Raw genomic sequence first — 24,143 nt, 5'->3', positions numbered from 1 at the left:
ACCAATATTCTGTAATATTTTTTATTTCAACTAATAAATTTATATCCTATAATTCACAATAATCCAAGCCAATATATGTAAGTATGTATGTACTTTTATTGCAAAATGAAAGGTGAAATCAAGTGAAAGATATTAAAAAAATCTTAATTTGTACATATCATTGTTCTGTAACGCTAGAACACAAAGTCCGCGTAATATCTTATCATTGACACAGAAAAAAACATGTGTGGTAATAACTGTATTGCGATTAAAGTTAACAGAAGAGGTGAGTAAATTTGAAAACAGTGTAAAATGATGGATATGTAGTTTATTTCACGGTACAATAGTGCGACTTCAAATCTATACACACATATATGTATATCTATCGAATTTTCTTAGTAAAGATATCCACTTCCTCGTTACGGCATTAGTTACTAGGAAGTTACACACATGCAACAGAATTTACGCCATTCGGAGATGTTCGCGGATCTTCGGAGGTCTTTCGTTGAACTACGAGTAAAATATGGTCGGTACTGTCGGTACACGCTTCGCTTTGCTTCGCCACACTTCGTGTTTAACCGTGACACCACCCTAAGAATACAAATATAGAAAAAAGAAAGCAAATCTAAAAGAGAAAACGAGTGAGAGAGAAAGGTAGAAAAGAACGGAACTATCGAGGTTCCGAGTTCTGAAGTTCTGGTTTTGACCACAGCCGCTCAGTCACGCTCAGTCACTAACCAAGTATTGAAACGAGCAGTTCACTGCTACTTGTGCTTAGCTTCAGAACCCATTACTTACAAAAGAATAAAAATGGTCGTCGAGATTGAGAGTGTCGTGAGTAACTAAACATATTTATTTTCATGTTTCTTCTACGCATGCTCCAAATATTTACCTAATACGCGTATGAAATTCTTACGTGTTGAGTAATCACGCCAATTAACTTCGGTAATAGAGGAAAACGGAGTTACATTTTATTATGGTGCAATTCGTTTGATTTTTATTCTACTTTCGATAAAACTGGTTGACCTTGAAATTATTGATTCTTAAGTTTCCAAGATACGTAATTGCAAAATATTGTCGACACCATTGCATTGAATTTTGTCTACACATGTACGTTTCTAGCAACGTATGCAACAGTATGCGATTGCCACTTATCTCCTGTTTCTATAAACAAAAGCACGGGGACAGGTAATCGTACTACGTATAACGGGTGAATTTAAAGATCAAACTTAACTAACTTCAATGATTACAAATTTTGGACTGGTTGGGGCCGGTCGCCTAACGATAATAGAGATATTAATCTAACCTAACTTAACTTAATCCGCTGATTAGCTAATTGATCAGTTTCTTTTCTACAAGTTTACTGAATTTAGATTAGGTTAGTCCTTATGCTGTTGTGTTTATAGCAACAATAGATAATGCGTCGGTATGAGATCATTGCTTAAAATTCAATGTAACGAAGCCGACACTTTTTTTTAGAATATCTCGGAAACTAAAACCGAACAGTTGGTATATGTATAAAAAAAAGTTGTTTAAACTGTTAGATTTTACAACATATTTAAATTTCATCGAAATCGGTGAGAAGGGTTAACTTAAATTATTATCCTAATTTCATTGTACAGTGATAAAAAGGTTTTCTTTTGAATCATGTGTACCGGCTTTAGTTTATCTCGTTGGTACGCCACAGAATATGTGATGAGGATTTTCAAGCGTGGCGTTCGCCTAGCATTACGTCAATCGTAAACGATTTATATCTATCTTATACCAATCAGAACCAACATGCGCGGAATAGATGAAAACTCCTCCGTATACATTCGTTCTGTCCTGACAAGGACTATGTATTAAATGTAGTTCATGGCATTGGAATGATTCATTCTATTCAAGCATGCGATGTAAGCGTGCTTTCATGATAGATACATGCGTTTTTATGCCCGAAACAATATAACGCAACAATGATCAATTCTCTGATGAATATAAATCATTATAGATCACTGAGATTAGTTTTACATCTTTTTCGTTTTTAAATAATTTCAAAATGATACTCGGTAGAAATATAAAATTGTATAAAATAAAATAAAATGATATCATTCCTCGATTATCTCCTATCAAAATTAATTGTTTTTTTTTTAGCAATTATTGTGAGTGTACTTTAAGATCTTATAAAGAATATAAAATATGTTTCTATCATAGTTCAACATATATTTGATATAGTTTTTACAGCTAGTACAGTTAAGCATATAGGATATTATTTGCAAACTATTTTTATAGGAGGATTTAAAGAGTAAGATTGAAAAGGCAGGAGACCAGTTAATTGTGATTGACTTTTATGCAACATGGTGTGGACCATGCAAAATGATTGCACCTAAAATAGAAGAATTATCAAAGGTTTGTTACTTTATTTAAATAAAAACTTGATTAAATTTCTATTAAATATTTCATGCAACATTTTTCTGTTTAACAGGAAATGCAAGATGTTATCTTTGTGAAAGTAGATGTTGATGTCCGTGAAGATATTGCTACCGATTATGATATCAATAGTATGCCCACCTTTGTTTTTATCAAGAATGGCAAAGTGGTATGTATCTCTTTAAATTATCTAGAAAGAAAATCATGGTTAAGTACTACTAAGGTGTTAAATTACTTTTAGGTGGAATCCTTTGCAGGTGCTAATTATGACAAAGTTAAAGACACAATTCTAAAATATAAGTGAATATAAAATTGATTTCGATAATAAAATTTTGTTAAGCAGATTTGTCTATTGATTAGTATTAATCAATAAGAGCAACTAGCAAAAGCCATATTATAATCATTAAAAATGAAATTGTGTTTCATTCTTAAAGTAATTAATAAGGAGATACAGAATTTTTTGATAATGCATTGCCACTTTTATTATACAAGTTTTGTTGCAAAATAAAATATAATCAGCTTACAAAAATATATATGTATGTACAATGTAATAATTATATATCCTTACTGTTAACATAAAACTCTTAAAAATATTTTAATATTCATGTAGTTATGCACCCCCTGATAAAACAATTTCCGGTTGTGTTTGTATTTTCACTAATAAAGAACACGCTCCAGTACCAGCTTTACAAGGTTGACCCAGCATTAATCTACTAGATGGAGATACCAAGTTATCTCGTTTTCCTGTAAATAAAAAGTACAGATGTTTAAAACCTAATTCGTTAAGATTTCTTACTTTCTTTTTTTCTTCTTCATGAATATTTTTATCTGTTTACCTTGTAACGTAGCGTTTTTCAAGAAAGTAAGGGAACTTTCAAAACTAATCTGTTGTAAAGGAGAAGCTGAGTCCTCCATTCCTTTACGACTAAGCGGTTGGAATGTACCATCGAATGTCATGTAATCCGCGATTAACGATAAGTGTCGAGAATCGACTGTGATACCATACATTTTGAACACATCTCTTATTTCTTTTACAATAATTCTATTTGCTGCTTCAATGCCGTATGTTTGAACAATACCATAAATGTCATTAGAATATAATTTATTCAAATTTAGTAATCTATCATACTTGAACATTTCCTATATCACAAAAAGTATAATTAGTATAGTATAGTGTAAATAAGACGAATTAATAATAAAATATAATACAGGGTGTTCGACAACTTGGTTATGACTGTACCGACCCCTGCTGACCTGACGTTCAGTCGTCGGTGCTGGGCGGGTTGCAGGTTTCAGGCGCTTTTTACTCGAATTTTTAAACATTAATTATTGGAAAACAAAGCCGCAAACGCTATTTTGTTATTCTTGATTTTCGTCTTATTTTGATCCCTAGAATCACCTCTTAAGATTTTGCCCACCTGTTGTCGAACACATATACATAGAACATTTACTTACGATTATATTTATGCCATCAGTTTTGAGAATAGTTTCTCTAGCATTATTTTGGAACGTAAAAGCACGTTTTATACATGGTACCTCCCATAAAATAACTTTATTTGCCACATTTCTAATTATCGTTGGTAAATCTAATTTGATCATTTTAAGAGGCAACTAGAAAATAAAAGATATAATTATTACAAAAATACATGCTTTAAAAAGAAAAAATTAATTAATAATAATATTTACCCAGAATGTTAATTTGCACCATGTACATTTGTCTTCGTCATAATCATATTCCAACGCTTGAGTATACATGGTTGTAATATCATTTCTTCTTTGAGTACTGTATTGAACTTCAGTTCTTCCATCTACATCATCATCATCATAATCTTCTAGTTGTTCCGTACGTTTTATTTTCTCATTTTCGTTTTCTACATCATCGTCGTCGTCTCTTTCATTGACGTCTTCCATTTCTTCTTCTTCTTCTGGATCTTCATATTCTTGATTTTCTTTGTGACGAGAAATCGTTCGCGCTAACGTTGCATCCGCGTCTTCTGCTGCTTCTTCTTCGTCCGAAGATTCATGCATTTCTCCCAAGTTTGCTCGTGATTTGAACGTTGACTCTGTCCCTTGATCAGGTTCAGCTTGATCCAGCAAAGCGTCATCGTCATACGTAGATTTCTTTTCTTCTTCAACGTGTAACAAACCCGTTACTTTAACAACTTTCTTGATTTCTTTAAACATTTCTTTAAACATTTCTTCGAAAAATATTTCTTCTGTTTTTTTCAATATATCCTGTGGCTGAACAGAGAATTCACCTTTGTACGATTTGTGTGGAAGGTAATTAATAGTCATAGTACATACTAACCGCCTATTCGGAAACTGTTCCATTCTTCTGGTAATAGAAATATTATCTAAAACGTCTGATAAAATGCATTTTGTCAATTTTAGCTTTAACCTATTTGATGATTTCGTTAGATTCTTTAAATCATTTTTGAACGGTATTTCCATGCTAGGTGTTTTGATAGATTTTGACGCCATCATAAGTATTTCACGTAATCTAGGTATACCTAGGGTAACATTCATTTCTCCACGACCAGCAAAGTGGAACGTATTTAAAGTCATTTGCGTAGATGGTTCTCCTATTGATTGGGCCGCTAATAAACCTACCGGTTCACCAGGTGGACAAACAATTTTCATTACTTTCATCGATAAGAGATCTCTTAAATCTTTTTTCCTGACAACAGCATTCTTAGATTTACTAGTCATATAATCGTCTATTAATTCTTCTAATCGTTCCGAAATCACACCAAAGTCTATATCCTGTCTATACTCGGACATCACTGGATCAGGACATTTGATACATCGAGAATTAATCGTTTGTTTCTCTTCTTCCGTAGTTCTAATCCATTTTCTCATAAGCGAAAGTGCACCTTTGCTTCTTCCACTACTTTTATTAATTCTTTTAAACTTTGACGGCTTAATAATATTAGCGTTCTCTACGCAAAATCTTGCAAATGGGCTGACTCTTCTCTTTTCCAAGGCACTTCCATTTTTACTCTTCCATTTTTTAATTTTCTTTACTAATTTCAAGATTCTATCCGTGTTTGAAACTTCTTTTAGGTATTTCATTAATTTTTCATCGATAATCGCATCTTTATTATCCATTAGAAAGTCGATCTGTTCTTTCCTTAAAAATCGCGAACCCGGTACATCGAGTCCATCCTCTCCATAATAAATTTGTATTAAACTACCATCCGAATCTCGTACCGTTGAATCGTAGTTAATAATCAATCCTTCAAGATGTTTAATTAGACAACGTTGCAAATAACCTGATCTACTTGTTTTCACAGCAGTATCGATAAGACCTTCACGACCGGCCATACAGTGAAAGAAAAATTCTTGAGGTTTAATCCCAGTCATAAAACGACCATCGATAAAACCACCGGCTCTTGGTGATGGATCGTATGCCGGAAAACTTGGAAGACTTTTTCCGCTTATCATTAATGGTGGCCGTTTACCTTCCAATTCAATTTGTCCAAGCAAACATGATATTTGCATAGTATTTACGGTAGAACCTTTAGCACCAGACTGTACCATTAATTGCAAATTATTATCTGGAAACTTTTTTAAAAGGCCAGCTGGTAAACATGTTTTATTTATATCGTTCGTGTAAACATCTAATGCAATTTTGTATTTTCGATCGACTTGGGCGCGAAATTTCGGATTACTCCAATAAGATTCTTCCATTTTTGCGGTAACTACATCCATAGGTGTGTCATCGGGTAATTCTAATAATGACTTTTGTGTTTCTTCTCCGATCGTTCTACACTTTGATATAATTTCTTTACGTTTTATATCTGCTTTCTTTACCAATAGGATATCTTCTATACCAAGCGTAAATCCACTTCTCTGTAAGAAAGCTTGAAACAATTTACCAAAAGCGCTTAATAATTTTATAGAACATGTTCCACCGTACAGTTCGAAAACACAATGTACAAGACCAAACGGAGTTGCACCATAATGGGTTTTATCCAATACTCCAGACAATAATTCTCCATTTCGTATAATAACTTCCGCTTCTGACATTGTTTTAGGATCTGAAAATTCATAGCCACATTTCCAACGTCTTGGCTTTGCAACTTGCCAAGCTTTTGCATTGATTTTAGCACCAGCTGTTAAATTAATACGTGCCAGATTTGGTGGAATAACATTAACGATGATGGTCGATACCAACTGTTTACCAGACCATAAAGGTTTTGGTTTTATAATGCTAGGTGGAAGAAGAATGATATTATCTTGTATCGTAGACAAAGCAGCATAAACTAGTTGCTGGTAATCCTCGCGTGAAAAGAATCTGCCTCTTACCGTTAAACGAACGCCTGAAACCATGTGATCCTGAATAAGACCACTTAACGGAGTACCATCTTTCGGTACAAGATACTGATTAGACACGTTAGCTATATTATATCCTTCGCTTCTGGCTAGTTCATTTTGCGGAAAATGTACATTCATTTCATCTCCATCAAAGTCCGCGTTATAAGCTTTGCAATTAGCGTAATGAAAGCGTAATGTTTTTTCGCCCCTCAGTATACGCGCTTTATGAGCCATTATACTTGGTTTATGTAAAGTTGGTTGACGATTTAATAACAAAATATCTCCATTTTGTAAATGTCTATGTATAATCTTGATACCTTTGAAAAATTGATTTGCTTTGTCGCTTGTTGTTAAAAGACGTTTTGCGATTGCTTCTCTTTGTATAATATTATCAGCAGAAATTCGCTGTACACTTCCATCCTCGTTTTCAACCATTACAGCACCAGGATGAACATTAGGACCGTTCGAAACCAACTGTCGCAAATGTACTACATTCCAAGGAGTGACAGGAGTCGGATATGTTAATCTCAAAGCAAAAGTTTCAGGTATCCCAATTTCATCTATGTTTAAGTTAGGATCTGGTGTAATGACCGAACGAGCCGCAAAATTGACCCTTTTACCCATCATATGCATCCTAATAACTCCTTCTTTTTTTTCTATCACTTGTTTCAATCCCTGACAATTTGCAGAGTCCGCTGTCTTATTCATATCGCGATCCATCAAATGATCTACGTTTACTTGTAAGCTTTGCCAAGCATTGTGTAACTTCTCAATTGCTGTGTTACCTTTTATTTGTTCAAACACAAGCTTACCCTCCTCCGGCAACTGGCTCGTATCTCCATCTTGAATCGTTTGAATAATATTTCGAAGAACAAGACAATCTTGAATGATACTTTTATAAACTTGAGACTGTGGATGCTCTATCATTTGGCCGTTAACAAAGTTTACCGGTCTAACTATGGGTGGGAGGACTGGTATTACTTCGAAGAAAAAGATATCAGTCGGATATTCGATATCTACCATTCCGAAACAAGGTATAATAACTTTCAGAAAATCTCCCTCATTTTGCCAAAGTTTCCTGAGGTACTCTTTAGACTGATCTGGCAGGATCATGATCGTTTCCAATTTATGAATTACAACGTGTGATTGTATTTCTTTATTTTCTATATTAGACATTTTAGTTGTCATGATTTTATTTTTTAACGTTGTAATTCTTGGTATTGTTTCCTGACAATTTACACAAATTTTTGGAGTTGTGTATTGCTTAAGAACATTTTCAACGTACGTATGCCATTGCATATTAATATTCTTTGTACTCAATTGATTTTCATCGTATCGTATAACAGATTGATTAAACCTTGATCTGTTGTAAAGATTCTCTACATAGTTATCGATTACATTTTGAACGCTTTCTAAATCAACATCGTAAGGGGTATGCGCGTCCGAAACAATAAACATTACTTCTTGTTCTAAACCTTCGATATCGCTGAGATATCCTTGTTGAAGTAACTTCAGTTTTGTAGATAATAATAATTTAACGTAAGCTGGAATTTGCACGGTAAAACATTTTAAACATGTTAATTTAATTAACATGTATAATCCTTTGTGAAACAGTGGATTTACAACTGGCATAGGTAATTCTATGTGTCCAAAATGACCTGGACATTTGAACACATTGCATCCACATGTTCCACATGGATCTGAACTTTCAAGGAGCGGACCTAGATTTACAACATACATGTATATGTACATAAAATAATCTATAATATTTACATAATGTACAATGCGTAACAATTTATTTATTTACCTAGTGCTGGATCATATAGGCCTCCTTTTAGAGGATGTCCTAAGATATTAAATGACAAAGGAGTTCTTATCTTGGTAACGCTCAAATTTCTTATATCATTTGCAGTGAACATAGAAAACATTAAGCACTTTGGATCTAAATGCTTTGGAGTTAAACGTGAAGCACGATGTTTATACTGCACCATTTCGATAAAGCTTTCCTTGCGTTTCTATTAATATTCCTACAAAACAAAAGGTTTTAAAAAAGAGCTTATTATTGATACAAATGTCTTGTATCAATACCTGTATAAAGTTATAACTTTACTTACCTTTACTTACCTTTACTTACCTTTACTTACCTTTCCTCGAACCAGTGGCCATAAGTATGTTATTTATAATACATTATTATATTTATAATATATTTATTAATGCATTAATACCTTTATATAATATTCAATGAATTAACTACTTCTTTATAACTCTATTATTTGACAATCCAGAACATGTTTTAATTTGATTGCAAACCACTACAAACCAATACAAAATACACATTCAGGTTAAGAAACTTTAACCACATGGCATTAACTACGAATGCCTATGAAATAAATAAGACTAGACCACTCCTGCCAACTCAATTTTGCAAAAACTTTCGCTCTCTGGCTGCAAAAAAGGAACTAAACCATGCACCAATTCTTTTCGTTCTTATATTTCGCTAGATCCGCTCAAACCCATCGCTATTCCGAACAAGTGAGTTTCACGATTTGTTCGTTTTCCGTTCTTATATTTCGCTAGATCCGCTCAAACCCATCACTATTCCGAACAAGTGAGTTTCACGATTTGTTCGTTTTCCGTTCTTATATTTCGCTAGTTGCTTCGGGGTCCCTGAAACCCCGGTGGCCTAATATCCGTATGCAGCGTCACCGGTACCTCGGGGTCTCAGATACCCCAAATGCCGTAATGTCGGTAAGCAAAGAGTATCACTGGTGTTTTGGGGTTCCTAACACCCCAAGATGATATCATGTCGGTATGCAGAGATAGTCTTCGGGGTCCTTGGCACCCCGGATGCCAAAATGTCGGCATGCAAACAGTGCCACCGGCGCTCCGGGGTTCCTGACACCCCAAGATGATACCATGTCGGTATGCAAACAGTGTCACAGACGCTCCGGGGTTCCTGACACCCCAAGATCATACCATGTCGGTATGCAAACAATGTCACAGGCGCTCCGGGGTTCCTGACACCCCAAGATCATACCATGTCGGTATGCAAACAGTGTCACAGGCGCTCCGGGGTTCCTGACACCCCAAGATGATATGTCGGTATGCAGGGATAGTCAGTCGTGCTTCGGGGTCCCTGGCACCCCAGATGCTATATTATTAGTAGGCAAAGATACTCACCGACGTTTAGTGATCCTTAATACCCCAATATGATATCAGGTCGGTACGCGGAGGCGTCATTGGCGCAGCGGGGTCTCTAACACCCCTTGATAATATCAGGTCCGTATGAAGAGGGCACAACCAGTATAATTTTTTTCCAGAGTTTATTTAATTTATTTCATTTATTTGTTTTTGCCTATTAAATAAGCTCATCGAAGGGGAATAACATTTATGATTATATCCCTCTTCTGGGTCTCAGCTGAGGAACCCATTTATTTTACTTTTTCCAGTTATTTATATAATTTTATCCCTCATTATAGGTCAAGGCCATCTCGGTATCCCTTACATCTATGCATCCCTTACATCCCTGCATTCTTTTCATTTCCTCCGTTCTTTTCATCCCTACATTCCTTACATCTCTTTATCCCTTAAATCACTACATTATTATCATCCCTACATTCTTTTCATCCCTACATTTCTTTCATTCCAACATTCCTTACATCTCTGCACCCTTTATAATGAATATATTACAAAGACTGCTTCGAGTAAAGGTAAGTAAAGGTAAGTTAGTTCCTCGTTTCGAGAATTTCGCGAAAATTTCGAAAAAACAGCGCCCCCTAGCGGCAAAAATGTGAACTAAATTCTCGATGTCGAATCAGCGCCATCTGGTTTCAGAAAAAGGAACTAAAGCTTGCTGAAATTTTGGCCCTCTAGCGGCAAAAATGTGAACTAAATCTTCGATGTCGAATCAGCGCCATCTGGTTTCAGAAAAAGGAACTAAAGCTTGTCGAAATTTTGGCCCTCTGGCGGCAAAAATGCGAACTAAATTTTCGATGTCGAATCAGCGCCATCTGGTTTCAGAAAAAGGAACTAAAGCTTGCCGAAATTTTGGCCCTCTGGCGGCAAAAATGCGAACTAAAATCTCGACGCCGAATCAGCGCCCTCTGGTGGCAAAAAAAGGAATTAAATTTTGCAAAAATTTAAAGTTAAAATTATTTTTCACGAGACTTTACTTACCTTTACTTACCTTTACTTACCTTTACTTACCTTTACTTACCTTTACTTACCTTTACTGACCTTTACTCGAACCAGCGGCCATAAGTATATTATTTATAATATATTTATTATAAGGGTTGAAAGGATACAAGAGATGCACGGAGAATTCAGGAGTGGACTGGATACAGAGATATAAAGGGTACAGAGATGTAAGGGATGCAAAAGTGTAAGGGATGCCGAGGTATAAGGAATGCTGGTATATACGAGATGCAAGAATAGAGGGGGAATGTAGTGATATAAGGGATGCAGGGATGTTAAGGATGCACACATGTAAGAGATGCAGTGATAAAGGGTACAGAGATGTAAGGGATGCCGAGGTATAAGGAATGCCGGCATATACGAGTTGCAGGAATAGAGGGGGAATGTAGTGATATAAGGGATGCAGGGAAGTTAAGGATGCACACATGTAAGAGATGCAGTGATAAAGGGTACAGAGATGTATGGGATGTCGAGGTATAAGGAATGCCGGCATATACGAGTTGCAGGAATGTATGGAATGTTGTGATATAGCTACGATAGCTATATGTATAAGTACACAGGTACACAGGTAGACACAGGTAATGCAGCGAGGTGACATTACCGGCAAAAATGGGCCTATCGACGGTTCGGTCGACGCACAACGAATTGCGCCCTACAGAAAAAACGAGAAAGTAAATTTGTGGTCTGTTTTACCTTGTTGACGTCTGTGGTCCGACAAAGGAGGGACTGATAAAACAGGTAGGACTATCATACCGGCTGTACATATTCTCTGCATGCAGGTTTAATTTCATCTGGGGGTGTTTGGGACCCCATAAATCATGATCCCTCAATAGGGCATGTCCAGTCGATTGTATCGGTAGTCATTGCCATAAATAAGCCGATGTAGTCAATGGTGAGCTGAATTGAGTTGGATGCTGTATCAAGTTGTGATTTACATTATTTCTTATATGGATGTTCCTTGTTGTATAAACATGTAAAATGCTATTGGTTTATGTACTGTTTGTTAATCATTGTTAACACTTTGGTTTCCTGTGAAATAACGCATAAATATTTGTTAACCAATAGATTTGAAACATCTTAGAATAATTTTGTACAACATGTTCAATAGCACAGACGAAAAACAGTAAGTTATATTGAAATGTTACTAAAAATCAAAGTGGAATAATTTAACAATTTTCTAAACTTAATAATCATTGTAAAAAATTTCAGGTATGGTTTAATTTTACCTAAAAAACAGCAATCTGTTGCTGCAAAAGTCAGTAATATATTCGGGGATAACAATGACTCGGATGAAGAGGACGGTACTGATTGGGTAAAAAAAACACTTAAAGCAGAGGGAGAAAAAAATAAAATTAAAAAACAGACTAAATTAAATATACAAAAAGCTTTAAAAGAAGACCCAACAATATTTCAATACGACGAGGTATATGATGACATGGAAAGAGGAAAGGATCAATCAAAAGCAATAAAAGATGAAAAGAAAAAGCCAAGATATATTCAGAATCTGTTAAAAGCCGCTGAACGAAGAAAAAAAGAGCAAGAATATAGAGTAGAAAGAATGGTACAAAAGGAAAGAGAAGCAGAAGGAGCAATGTTTGCAGACAAAGAAAGTTTTGTCACTTCTGCTTACAGAGCAAAATTGGAGGAATTCAAAAAAATGGAAGAAGAGGAAAATGAAACGGACAGATTAGAAGCTATTGGTGATGTCAAAAAACAGCAAGATATATCAGGCTTCTATAGACATTTATATGAACAGACAGTTAAATCTTCAGAAGAATGCGAGGTCACGAACGATGTAAATAATGATAAAATTAATTTAGATCACGACTCTACAAATGTAATTATAACGGAAAAAGATGAAATTAAAATTAAAGAAGTAAAGAAGAACAGACAGTATAGACAAAGGATAGTAGAAGAGGACAGTGATACAGATACTGAGACACGACAAAAAGAACAAGATAATAAAGCAAAAACTGTTTTATCTGAAAAACGGAAGATCGATGAAAAGGAAGTTGATTTATCAGAAGCTAATACTAAAAAGCAAAAACAACAAACTGAAGATTCAGAAACCGATAAAGTAAATAATCCCATTGTTGTAGAAGATATTTCAAATGTAAAGGATGCTGAAAAAGAAGAAGAGAAATGCGAGGATAATAGTAAAATTATTAAAGCAGATATAACTGTGAAAGCAAAAATAGAGGCAGAAAAGAGAGATAGATCTAAAATTTGGGAAAAGAGAACCATTGGACCTGTTTTTGAAGCAGCATTACAAAGATACTATGCAAGAAAGGCTACGAGATTGTCAGCTGCATAGTTAATTATAATTATTGAAGTTGCATATTTTATTGTAAAAATATAATTTACAAAACGATATTTATAAAATAGGATATATCTATTTAATATAATATTCACAATACGAAAGTTATGTAAACTCATAAATGCAAGAAATTATCTTTATTATATACTTTTGTTAATGTTTGTCAACAGATAAATGTATATTTTTCTTTTATGCGATACTGTGAATATTACAATTATATTTTTTAATTTAATGAGATGAAATAAGATATGGTTTCATGTGTCCACTATTACCTAAATTCCTTAACGTTACTCTCCCATTAGGACGAATAGATATCCATGTAATACTCGCGTGATTCAAACTGAGACGTAACCAACCCTGAGGTGGAAACTGCAATGCTCTATAATAAAAAAAATTTTAAAAGATGTACATTTCATATATAACTAGATATATTATAAATAAAACTTTTAAAAAATATATTTACCGGCATACAAAATATCTAATAACATTTGCATGGCAAACAAGAATAATGTAAGAATCTTTCTTTTGATTAGGATCCGGACGATGAAAGTATTTCCTAAATGCAGCTTCTATTCTAGGTCCATCTTCATAAAACTGAAATGCATTGATTATACAATTATATTCTGATTATGGAAAACAGTTTTTGTTTTTTTTTACAAGTCTACAAGAATGCAAAGTAACATACATTTACATCAGATTTCCAAAAATTAATTGGTGGATCAGGTGGAATTGGCATACCCTCTGTAAGACCTGAATCTTCTTTAACTGTTACATCTCTAAGATAGTTTTTTATAATCTGTGCTGTTTCCTTAGCTCGAACTATTGTTGATTGTACAATTAAATCATATGGCAATTTTAATTCTTGTAATCTTTTTCCTGTGGCTTCAGCTTGTTGCCTACCTTTATAACATTTAATATAATTTTATAAAATATAACATACACTTAATTAATTCAAGTTTGAAAATTATATTAAAATATAAATCTTGCATAAGAGACTCTAACCAAGAGTTGTAAGTGTTCTATCTAAATCTGTTTTGCCTTCTATATTATATTGCCCATGACGAACTAAAATTATGTTATATTTGATATCTGCATTTTTCTTTACTAATGTCTCTCCATATATTTGTTTATCAGATTCTACATCCCGTTTTGTCATTTTTGACCATTCTGAATGACGCCTATAAATATATTAATTACAAATATAAGGAATATTAACTTTAAGATAGCATATTAAAAATAAATAAAACAATAACCTATCCCAATTATGATCCCATTTGTTTTGCCATAAAGGAGGTGTTATCCATGAATTATGATTATCGTTTGGATAAAAAAGCATTGCACCACCTATTGCACCGAATCCTGTGATCCATTTTTTAAAATTTGAACTTGGAGGCATTCTTATAATGAATTATCACGAGGGTAGATCTTCATTAACAATTTAACCTAATGCTGATATATATGACTTTAAGCGTAGGCAGTTTATAATTTAAGATATTTAAATTAAGATAGTTAAGATATTTAATATTAAATTTTGTACTAAATGTTGAAATATTTATATTAATGTATTTTATTAATTTAATAGACTGAAAACATTGTACAACACAATAGGAACACAACAGGTGCTGCGAAATTCATCCCCGATGAACTCACCACCATGGTTCGCGCATGCTCTTACCAAGGTTGATTTATTGTTGCACAAGTATACATATTTACTTGTGCATTATAATTATATTCCAGCCCCCTTTGAAAATGCAATAAAAGTGTGTGCAGGGATAAGGTAGATGGTTTTTCGTTTCCTCTTGAACGATGAGTAAATAGACACCATAGTAATAATTGAATTGATTGATGGGAAAGTTTAAAATTCTCTTTAAACTTGTCTCTATGTTACCTTTTTGAAATCAGTCTGTAAGGGAAATAATAAATTACTTGTTTTTCAGCGGAGTAATTTCAAGCGAAGATTATCGTTCTAATAAAAACTTACAGTTTTTCCAAAAGTGTTTCTAAAAAAACGTGAAACTCTTTCAGGTGGAAAACCTCATTAGAGACACCTGTGGGGTAGATATAGTAACCCGTGGTCTGTACGATTCAGCGTCTTTATTCCGACTAGCGATTTCTGTTGGCGCCATACTAACCCATCTAGGGTTCCCTAGGGGCAGTCCCTAGGACGCCAAGCTACGCTACTCCAGTTCCACTACACATGTATATTGTAAATAATCATTAAAATGATTCTCCTTTTATGTAATTACCAAATATTAGAAAAAGTTTAAAATACATTGAATGAAAGTTTAACTATGAAATTGTTATTAAGTTTGATATTGTCATCATTGATTGTTTGGTTAAGCAAAGTTGGTCTCACTTGAGCGTTTCTGTTGAGGAAGTTTAAAAAGTAACGGCTTCAGAAGAGAGAAGTCTTACAAGAGAAATTTCTTTTAATAACATTGTAAAATATGGATTTATTTAAAACACCGACAAATAAAAAATACAGAAGTAGAGTTAAAGATAATCCAGAGTTACAAACACCTATAAAAATACCGGCCTCGCCGTTTTTAGAACAAATTGGTTATGGATGCGGTAAGAAAATTACATTACTATTTATAACATTATCTTCTATTAACATCGTTTTAACGTATAAATACTTTGTTAGGAGTTAGTGTATTTAATTTGGAACGATCGCCGAAAGTTGGCTTTGTTAGATCACCATGGGCAATAAAGAAACGGAATCGTAAAATTCAGGAAAGTGAAAAATACAATGAACGCATTCGATTCGAAGCCGAAATACTTCGTAAACTAAATCATCCGAATATCGTCGGTTTTCGAGCTTTTGCTGAAATGGCAAATGGCGAGCCATGCCTAGCAATGGAAAAATTAGATGCATCATTAGGTATAAAATTATAATAAATCATTGCAATAAATTTTGTATAACTACAGTTTTATATGTTAGGTGATAAGATAGAAGAAAGGGCTGAAAATGATGATGATCCATTTCCTGCCAAGGTTATTTTAAAAATCACATATGAAATTGTAAAAGGATTAGTATATCTCCATCACACTGCCCATATTCTACATGGTGACATTAAAAGTTTTAATATATTAGTTTCGGAAGATTATAATAGAGTTAAGCTCTGTGATTTTGGAGTATCCGTACCATTAACAGAATCTTTAGTACTAGATACTTCAAAAGGTGATTTTAGATATATAGGAACAGAGTGTTGGAGTGCACCAGAAATTGTCAATGGTTAATTTTGTTTTTAATTTATATAATCTAATGGTAGTATAAGACTGATAACATAACTGATTGTAAATTTTATTCATTAGAGACTGGTCCTGTTACAAATAAGGCAGATATCTGGACATGTGGAATGGTTATTTGGGAAATGATAGCTTTGTCACCACCTCATGTACAAATGAGTGATTCTTCTTTGGAGGAATCATGTTCAGATGAGTCATTATTAGAAATGCAAGGAAAAAAGGAAGAAAAGGTGGATGAACAAAATATTAGTATGGATGATAGTGTTACATTCTTCTCAGAAATAGCTAAATATGGTAAGTGTTTGAACATATACCAAATAAAACACATGCATTAAGTTAATATACCAAGTATAACACATTAATAATCATAGGTACTCGGCCTCCATTACCAGCTATTAATTTAGGGAAAGAATATCAAAATGTACTTGAGATATTTTTTGCATGCACTTGCGAAAAGTATGAAGTGAGACCTAGTGCAAAAGGTCTTGATAATTATTTTAAAAACTGTATATACAAAATTCAGAAGTAATATAATTTTACTTTTAATATTTTTTATAAATTACCATGACTAATTTTAATTTGCCAGAGTATATTAAAAGGTTCTGTTAAAAAAAGACATCTGCATTAAAATGCAGTAAAATTTTATTTTCACAAAGTTTTATATTGGTTTCTATACAAATATGATTATCAGCAAGAAAACAATAATTATTATGCTGATTATTATACAGAGCTTAATTTTTCTCTGAAAAAAATATTTGACATTTAATAGTATTATTATTTGTATAATTATATATTTAACATTGATTAATATTGATACCTTTCTGTGTCTGTGACTGTGTTGTTCTGCTTTCTTAAGATCTGTGCGACCGCTATCAACATTATCTGCCGTTTTCCCGGCAAAATATTCTACGCTATTCAACTGGTCTCCCTATAAAAAAACGAATAAAAAGAATTACATACACATAAAGTTTATAGTTTTGTTCATTTACTTATTTGTTGGCACTTACTTGTTTTTCAATAAGAAATGCCATTTCAGTAAACATATCCCTAACTTCAGTTATGGACTTTTCTATTTTTATTATATCATTGTGCCTAATTTGAATATCTGATAACTGCTGTCTTGCAATTCTGCTATCTTCTAAGATCTACAAATGATAATAATTGATTTTTATTTCAATTTTATGAACAACAGTAATAGGAACACTTACATTATCAACAAATAAACTATTTCCTTGATTATCCAATAGTTTTTCTAATTCTTCACTTGTAATACGCTTTCTGACTAATAAGCAAATCAACATAATGTAAATCATAATAATATGTAAATTATTAGAAAGAAAATTTGTCTAAAAACATACTTAATATTTTTTGTTGCTGTAAAAGTAAACGACATTTTTCGTGATATCTTAACATGGATATATTGTATTCTTCCATAATTTCGGAAAATAATCGCAACATTGTTGTGTATTGTAATGCTTTAATTCGTATATGTATCGGTCCGTCGTTTGCGCTAGATAATGTTAAGTCATCAATAGAAGCGATTTCCTTTCCCATTTCTATAAATATCAAGTATATGTTTTATAAAATACATTAGTTAATTAATTTGTTTAAGATAAAGTAATCATAATTGTTTAGAGTATAACTTTTTTAATTTAATTATTTTATGTTTTATATTCCTTAATTAAGTTTTTTTGCAAAAGACGCGCAATGTAAAGTGCATCGAAAATAAATATGTGTGTGTATTTATATACATATATGCATGTGTTGCACGTTGCACTTGTAGCAAATCAAATTGGTCAGTCAGTTTCCCGCTTCTGAATGGACGCCGAAGTTCTAAACAGAACTTCTTGCAATATAAAAGAAATGTTTTGTAATAAACCATCAAAAAAGTTTTTTGTTGGTATACATCATAATGGAATTATAAAATTCTTATCGATACGTACTCAGAAAATGATAACCTGAGACCATAATTTTTCTTTATCAAATGATAAGTTAAGGTTATGTTTACATTTGTAAGATAGTTGAAGAAATGTGATAATAGTTGTAATTTCGTTTAAAGTAATTTTAACTGAACACAGTTGTTACTATGGAATCTTTGAAAATATTTGATAATTTTAAATTCAGTGAGTTGGATGAAGACTGGATTGAATCAGTTTGGAATGGAGAGTTTATGATTTTCAAAGAACCACCTGATGAATATTTCATGTTTATAGAAAGTGAAGACATGAGATTACTTTTACATGATTCTTATACTATTGTAAAAGCATGGCTATTGGATAGAAGAAGTCAGAATGACTCTGAAACTTCTGAAATATCTTGGAATACATTGATTATTATGGATGTAAAGGTGCGTGCTTTATTAGCTGTATTGGGTTACATAATAAAAAGTGGTCAAGGTAAAGAAACTGATGAAGATTCAAGACAATCAAGTCTGTACGCAACTAATCTATATTTTATACTTTTGGCTATTCCTGGTAGCAGTGCATTTAATGTGTTTCATCCAAATTTATATCAGCAAACCATAGAAACAATTAAAACGCATTCAGAACAGTTACAACCTTGTACTAAAAAACATAGCAAAGCAATGAGTCTAGATGATTCAGTTATTACAGATGAATTGATGAATGAAAATTATGTCCTCTCGCATAATGAGAAAGAAACTCTTATAAGAAATTTGAATGCTATTATTTCCACCTTTATTATAATGACAAGATCATTTTGGTTTAAAGATCATATTCAGTCTTTAGACATTACAATTCAGGGATTACTTGAAGTTACAAAAATAGATGATGCTTCTGTGGTTTCTCAACACAATGGACATAGAGATAGTTTAGCAGCTTCGTTACCACAGAATGCTTATCTAGCTTTACACGAATTGTGCGACAACAAACATGGTCCTATTAAGGTTACTGCAACGTTCATAGCAAAATATATATTACCTCGTTTATTATGCAATCATATGGATGCACAAGCAAAGGTGATTGCAAATATACGTAAAAATACTATACATTTTTTACAAGATTTATTACATACATATGAAAGAGATGCTGAAACTGCAATTTTAACATTAATACAGCATATAATGCTGAACTGCCCAGATCGACTCGATGCTCGTCAGAAACAAGCTAGCGTTTTAATAAAGGTTCTTGAAATATGTAAACATCATATTATGCTAGAAGCATTAAAAAATATAATATTACTGTCTCATCATTCAAAGATAACATTTAGACTGTTTGCTCAAGAGATAATTGGAAAACTATTGCTTGAACCTTTTATAATGAATTGCAGTATAATGGATAACTTGAAAACTAAAATAAAAAGAGTATTGTTTGCAATTGTATCAAGTAGATGCATGGATTGTTCAAGCATGGTAAGAGGAAAGGCCATTGCCATAATTGCTGAATTCACAGAATCTACTAATGCAATAGATAAGGCCATATTTGAAAGTATATTTAATGAATCTAATCCAAACAAGAAGTTTTTAGCATTCCATGAATTAAAGGATGCTTTATCCGAGGATATTGAATTATTACCAGGTTCAAATGTTTTAATAACAATACTTATGGAACGTATAGAAGACGAAAGGGCAATGATACGACGAAGTACATTGCAGATTTTAAAAAATTTAATCCTAATGTTTCCAAATTTGATAAAAGAAGTATTATCTGTAATCAGTCGTAGATGTAGAGACCCGGCATTATTAGTACGTCGGTTTGCTGTACAAATGTTATCTCAACTCTTACAGCAATTCCCAGATAATTCACAACTTTTAGATGAATGGGTACAAACCGTCGTACCACAAATATTTGACATGGAAATTAAAGTACAAGAAAAGGTGCTAGAATATTTACACGAATTACTATTAAATAGAATAAAAGATATCTCTACGAATACCGACACTAATGCAGATAATTTACCATGGAAGATTTTAAATACTTTAGCTAATATGAAAATGAGAAAACATTTGTCAAAAGCATGTAACTTGTGGGTTAAGCATGGTATTATCACTAATTCAGTGGTGAAAAACATACAATCTCATATTGGGACAAATAATAATATAGGAGCCTGGGTACTTTTAGTAGCACTGGCTGAAAACACCAAATTACCCAACATGAACAAATATATTTCGAACTACAAAGAGATTTTAGAATCAAACAATTTCTGCACGAGTTTAGTTTTACAAGTTTTAAGATATTCTTGGAAATCTTTAGATTACGAAGTTTTAGAACAGCTTCATGTATATATGTACAAATGTTTGCAACAATTTAAAATCAGTTATGGTTTGATTAGTATTTGTTTGGATATTATACATAACATAATACTCTATTTAAATCCCGATAAAGGTAATAATTTGTTAGAGTTGTACATGGAAAATTTGATAAAAGTTTCGGAAACAGAAATTACAAAGATTTTTATAAATGAAAGTCAATTAGTGGATATAGTACCGAATTATTTAAAAGCTATGTTTACATTGGGAAATGCTACACTTTTGGGTGCTTATAAAATTTCACCATCGATATTACGAATTTTCCAAGGGATGTTGTTAGAATGGGAATCATTGCCAGATGTAATAAAGGACATAAATGAACTGCAAGCATCGGCAGTTGTTATTCTTGGTCAGCAAGCAGTGAGAGATCGCGATGTAGCTAAAGAAATACTTCCAATATTTGGTAAACTAATGAGGCAAGAAACAAATTTAGATTCAATCATTCAAATTGCTGTGAAAATAAATACAGCAAAAGCTCTGGCAGATATCTGTGTTCGATTTACCGCATTGGTTGAACCTTATTTATCAGATATGTGTGTAAGTATGAAAGATTCAAGTCCACAAGTACGAGAAGCAATAATGGTGATATTTATTCAACTTCTTCTTGAAGATTATATAAAAATTAAAGGTCCATTCTTTTTCCATATATTAACAATGTTGTCAGATTCAGACAGCATGATACGTGAATTAACTAACTTTCTTATAAAAGAAAGACTTTTAACGAAGAATAAAACATTAATATCACAGCAATTTTTGCAAAGTATATATCATTATAATAATTACCGATCTCAGCATAAAGTTTATGACCAAAAGATGCGTGAGAAAGAACGAAAAGCTTTAACACTTCCTGGAAAGAAAAATGAGGATAAACGAAGAGTAATTTATGATTTTATGTTGGATCATTTGGATCCTCCAGGAAAAATAAAATTACTTGTAAAAATAACTAGTCAGATACTCGGTGGAACTTGCATTGATACAATTAATGTTAATAAAGAAGAAGGAGTTGGTGTTTTGAAAGATGCATTGTATATAATTGGTAATAAACGTTTGCGACCATCATCTTTTAACAAACACACCGATGATGATCAACAAGAGGGTGATGAACCTGCAGTTCAAACAATTACACCAACTACTAATGCAATCACTGTTATCATTGAAGGAATAAAGAAGCATGGCTTAGAAGTGTTGTTACCTATGTTAATAAAGCTTAGAAAAAAATTATCACTTTTAAAATCTCCATTAGAGAGTGATATAAAAAAACTTTTAATTAAAACATACTCCGAATACAATAAGGATCAATTATCGAATATATTAAATGAATATCCACAATTGGAAAAAGAAGTTGAGCAATTCAAGAAGTATGTACATATTCGTTTAATTTGCTTTATGTTATTAATCAATTATATTAATTATAATATATTTCAGGCAACTAGATGATACTGCTTTTAATGACGAGGATTCTAGCGAAGAAGTAATGTTACCATCAGAAACCAATAAGCAGATTACAAATAACCAGAATTCAGATTTAACAACATGTAGCTTACACTCTAAGGTTGTATTACAAAGTATTCCAATTTCTCGGTTAACTCCAACTACTTCTATAGATTGTTGGAATTTTTCAACTCCTTCGGTTTCAAATTTACGACTATTATCACCTGCTCAACCTGGTCCTAGTACCAGTACACCCAACTCATTTAAATCCTTGGATTTTAATGGTCACTGTTCAAAAGCTAGAAGACTTTCCAGTTTTTTCCAGAATGAAAAACAATTAAACAATTTCCATTACACGGCGAGGGAAGTTCAATATGATAGCGAGTCTGATTAGAATAAGTAAGATAAATTATTTTTATTTATAATGCAGTGTGTAGATAATACGTAAAAGGAAAATTACCTACCTCTTAATTTCCGTTGAATACGAAACGATGTTTGCGAAATAGTATATGTTCGATTTTCCAGTTCTTTTTGCATGTCTGAAAGAAGTATTTTATTAATACTTACCTCGACAATTACAACATTTGGTATTTTATTCTTACCCTTATTGGTATACGCGAGAACATTGTTGTGTAAATCCTTTATGATTGAGATGTTCTCAGTTATGACTTCAATTAAAGCACGAACTTCTTCAACCTGTATTAACATTATTTAAACATCTATTGGTGATGTAGAAATCTGTGATATATGGAAAAAAAGAATAACTGTATACATATGTACATACGTACTTCATTCAATACTTCTTTCAGTTTTTTATTCTGGGATATTTGAATGTGTACATCCTGTAAAAATCCTTTACCAAATGTAGTGCTATTATTTTGACACTAAACAGAAATGAGAATAAACAACTATATTATATTTCTGTTTTAATGTAAAGAGTAAGCGTTAAGAAACAGTATTTTAAAACACATCACATTTCACACGTATTTTTATTCAATTTAGTATGATGATAATCTTCATCACTTTTAAATTTGTTAAACGATAAATATACTAACAGCACGTAGTTCTGGCATTCGATCACGGACCATGATGAGTATTGCTTGAGCATCGGTATACAACTGATAATTCCACCAATTCAGTACATAAAGTATCTTTTTGTTATCTATCTTATCAGTGTAGTAGAGATAATTGATAAAATCGAGTGTGACGTTGGCATTGTTACTTATAATTGCTGCGATTAATTCGCGAATTTCAGTTAAACGTATTTGTCCGTATCTGCTCTACTAAACTGTTTGACTTGGTTCACGGTTGAACTGCATCACTTTACCTAGAAGATGCTTTGCATCTTAAATGAAATAGGAAATAGGCACTTAGCAGCTGGGTTACAAGGACAGCTTTGATATAAATTATGCACCTTCGACGCGTTATTTCAGTCATTCCTGTTTTTTTTCTTGGAAAAATAATAATACTCTTCTTTTGAAAATATGATAATTTTTTGTTATCGTTCTTATAACACAGTGCAAGTTGCTTTTTTTCTATACAGTCAAGGTGCATTAATATGTATGGTGTAAGATGTTGACTTTGAAAAATAATATCGCTTATGTACATATATAATTTAATAACTAAAAACAATTCTATTTTTTGAATTAATAAATCTACTATAAGAAAATTGATGGTCATTTTGGGTTATATAATAACAAAGTTATATTAAATATAACAAGCTAACAGATTGGGTTTTTAACGAATACCCTCTATTTAATTACTTTGATAATAAAAAGTTATTTAATTTCTATTGGAATTCAAATAAATTTTAGATAACATTTAAGTAGTCTAGTCTGTGATGTTACACAAAGAGAAATGTTTAGTTGTTTGTATATAAAATGTATATCCATTACTGTATATTTTACACTCAAAAGAACTTGATAATCACTAAAACATATTTTTTTATAATTTAAATCACCTATAATATTTACTTAAGCTAGT

General features: G+C 32.5%; 7 protein-coding genes across 10 annotated transcripts; 4 read left to right on the top strand and 3 right to left on the bottom strand.

Moving 5' to 3' along the window:
* The first annotated feature begins 646 nt into the window (after positions 1-646).
* Positions 647-3,077, top strand: LOC117611809 (thioredoxin-2). Its single transcript, XM_034340123.2, has 4 exons — positions 647-813; positions 2,248-2,364; positions 2,441-2,554; positions 2,627-3,077. The coding sequence occupies exons 1-4, from the start codon at positions 790-792 to the stop codon at positions 2,687-2,689; spliced, it is 318 nt and encodes a 105-aa protein (XP_034196014.1). The 5' UTR covers positions 647-789; the 3' UTR covers positions 2,690-3,077.
* On the bottom strand, positions 2,756-9,083 carry RpI1 (RNA polymerase I subunit RpI1). 2 transcript variants are annotated; one of them, XM_034340109.2, is made up of 6 exons: positions 8,928-9,083; positions 8,510-8,729; positions 4,072-8,423; positions 3,841-3,996; positions 3,222-3,525; positions 2,756-3,129 (listed from the first exon to the last, which is right to left on the bottom strand). In XM_034340109.2, the coding sequence occupies exons 2-6, from the start codon at positions 8,691-8,693 to the stop codon at positions 2,996-2,998; spliced, it is 5,130 nt and encodes a 1,709-aa protein (XP_034196000.2). In that variant the 5' UTR covers positions 8,694-8,729; positions 8,928-9,083; the 3' UTR covers positions 2,756-2,995. The 2 variants fall into 2 exon arrangements, with proteins under 2 accessions (XP_034196000.2, XP_076546751.1); XM_076690636.1 differs by having other exon boundaries at positions 8,827-9,072.
* A 1,626-nt stretch (positions 9,084-10,709) lies between these two features.
* On the bottom strand, positions 10,710-15,335 carry LOC117609547 (serine/threonine-protein phosphatase PGAM5, mitochondrial). 2 transcript variants are annotated; one of them, XM_034336052.2, is made up of 8 exons: positions 15,195-15,335; positions 14,889-15,116; positions 14,467-14,662; positions 14,216-14,391; positions 13,899-14,113; positions 13,677-13,807; positions 13,486-13,592; positions 10,710-11,925 (listed from the first exon to the last, which is right to left on the bottom strand). In XM_034336052.2, exons 3-8 carry the CDS (start codon positions 14,607-14,609, stop codon positions 11,900-11,902), a joined length of 798 nt encoding a protein of 265 aa, XP_034191943.1. In that variant the 5' UTR covers positions 14,610-14,662; positions 14,889-15,116; positions 15,195-15,335; the 3' UTR covers positions 10,710-11,899. The 2 variants fall into 2 exon arrangements, with proteins under 2 accessions (XP_034191943.1, XP_034191925.1); XM_034336034.2 differs by lacking the exon at positions 10,710-11,925 and having other exon boundaries at positions 12,693-13,592.
* Positions 11,819-13,445, top strand: LOC117609520 (nuclear speckle splicing regulatory protein 1). The gene is made up of 2 exons (XM_034335974.2): positions 11,819-12,019; positions 12,106-13,445. Exons 1-2 carry the CDS (start codon positions 11,994-11,996, stop codon positions 13,208-13,210), a joined length of 1,131 nt encoding a protein of 376 aa, XP_034191865.2. The 5' UTR covers positions 11,819-11,993; the 3' UTR covers positions 13,211-13,445.
* Positions 15,336-15,516: 181 nt separating the features above from the next.
* On the top strand, positions 15,517-17,130 carry LOC117609526 (lymphokine-activated killer T-cell-originated protein kinase). The gene is made up of 5 exons (XM_034335988.2): positions 15,517-15,784; positions 15,858-16,094; positions 16,155-16,448; positions 16,529-16,756; positions 16,834-17,130. Exons 1-5 carry the CDS (start codon positions 15,661-15,663, stop codon positions 16,989-16,991), a joined length of 1,041 nt encoding a protein of 346 aa, XP_034191879.2. The 5' UTR covers positions 15,517-15,660; the 3' UTR covers positions 16,992-17,130.
* LOC117609533 (syntaxin-1A) lies at positions 17,092-23,907 on the bottom strand. 2 transcript variants are annotated; one of them, XM_034336008.2, is made up of 9 exons: positions 23,216-23,903; positions 22,949-23,044; positions 22,763-22,856; positions 22,625-22,699; positions 17,821-18,018; positions 17,671-17,744; positions 17,470-17,607; positions 17,280-17,390; positions 17,092-17,204 (listed from the first exon to the last, which is right to left on the bottom strand). In XM_034336008.2, exons 1-9 carry the CDS (start codon positions 23,246-23,248, stop codon positions 17,133-17,135), a joined length of 891 nt encoding a protein of 296 aa, XP_034191899.2. In that variant the 5' UTR covers positions 23,249-23,903; the 3' UTR covers positions 17,092-17,132. The 2 variants fall into 2 exon arrangements, with proteins under 2 accessions (XP_034191899.2, XP_034191889.2); XM_034335998.2 differs by having other exon boundaries at positions 22,625-22,856; positions 23,216-23,907.
* LOC117609515 (condensin-2 complex subunit D3-L) lies at positions 18,094-22,626 on the top strand. The gene is made up of 2 exons (XM_034335959.2): positions 18,094-22,087; positions 22,155-22,626. Exons 1-2 carry the CDS (start codon positions 18,549-18,551, stop codon positions 22,552-22,554), a joined length of 3,939 nt encoding a protein of 1,312 aa, XP_034191850.2. The 5' UTR covers positions 18,094-18,548; the 3' UTR covers positions 22,555-22,626.
* Positions 23,908-24,143: the final 236 nt, after the last annotated feature.

This window comes from Osmia lignaria, chromosome 10 (genome assembly GCF_051020975.1).
Source record: "Osmia lignaria lignaria isolate PbOS001 chromosome 10, iyOsmLign1, whole genome shotgun sequence".
NCBI lineage: Eukaryota > Metazoa > Arthropoda > Insecta > Hymenoptera > Megachilidae > Osmia > Osmia lignaria.
The sequence above is the reverse complement of the archived record's forward strand: the minus strand, read 5'-3'. Positions and strand labels throughout refer to the sequence as shown.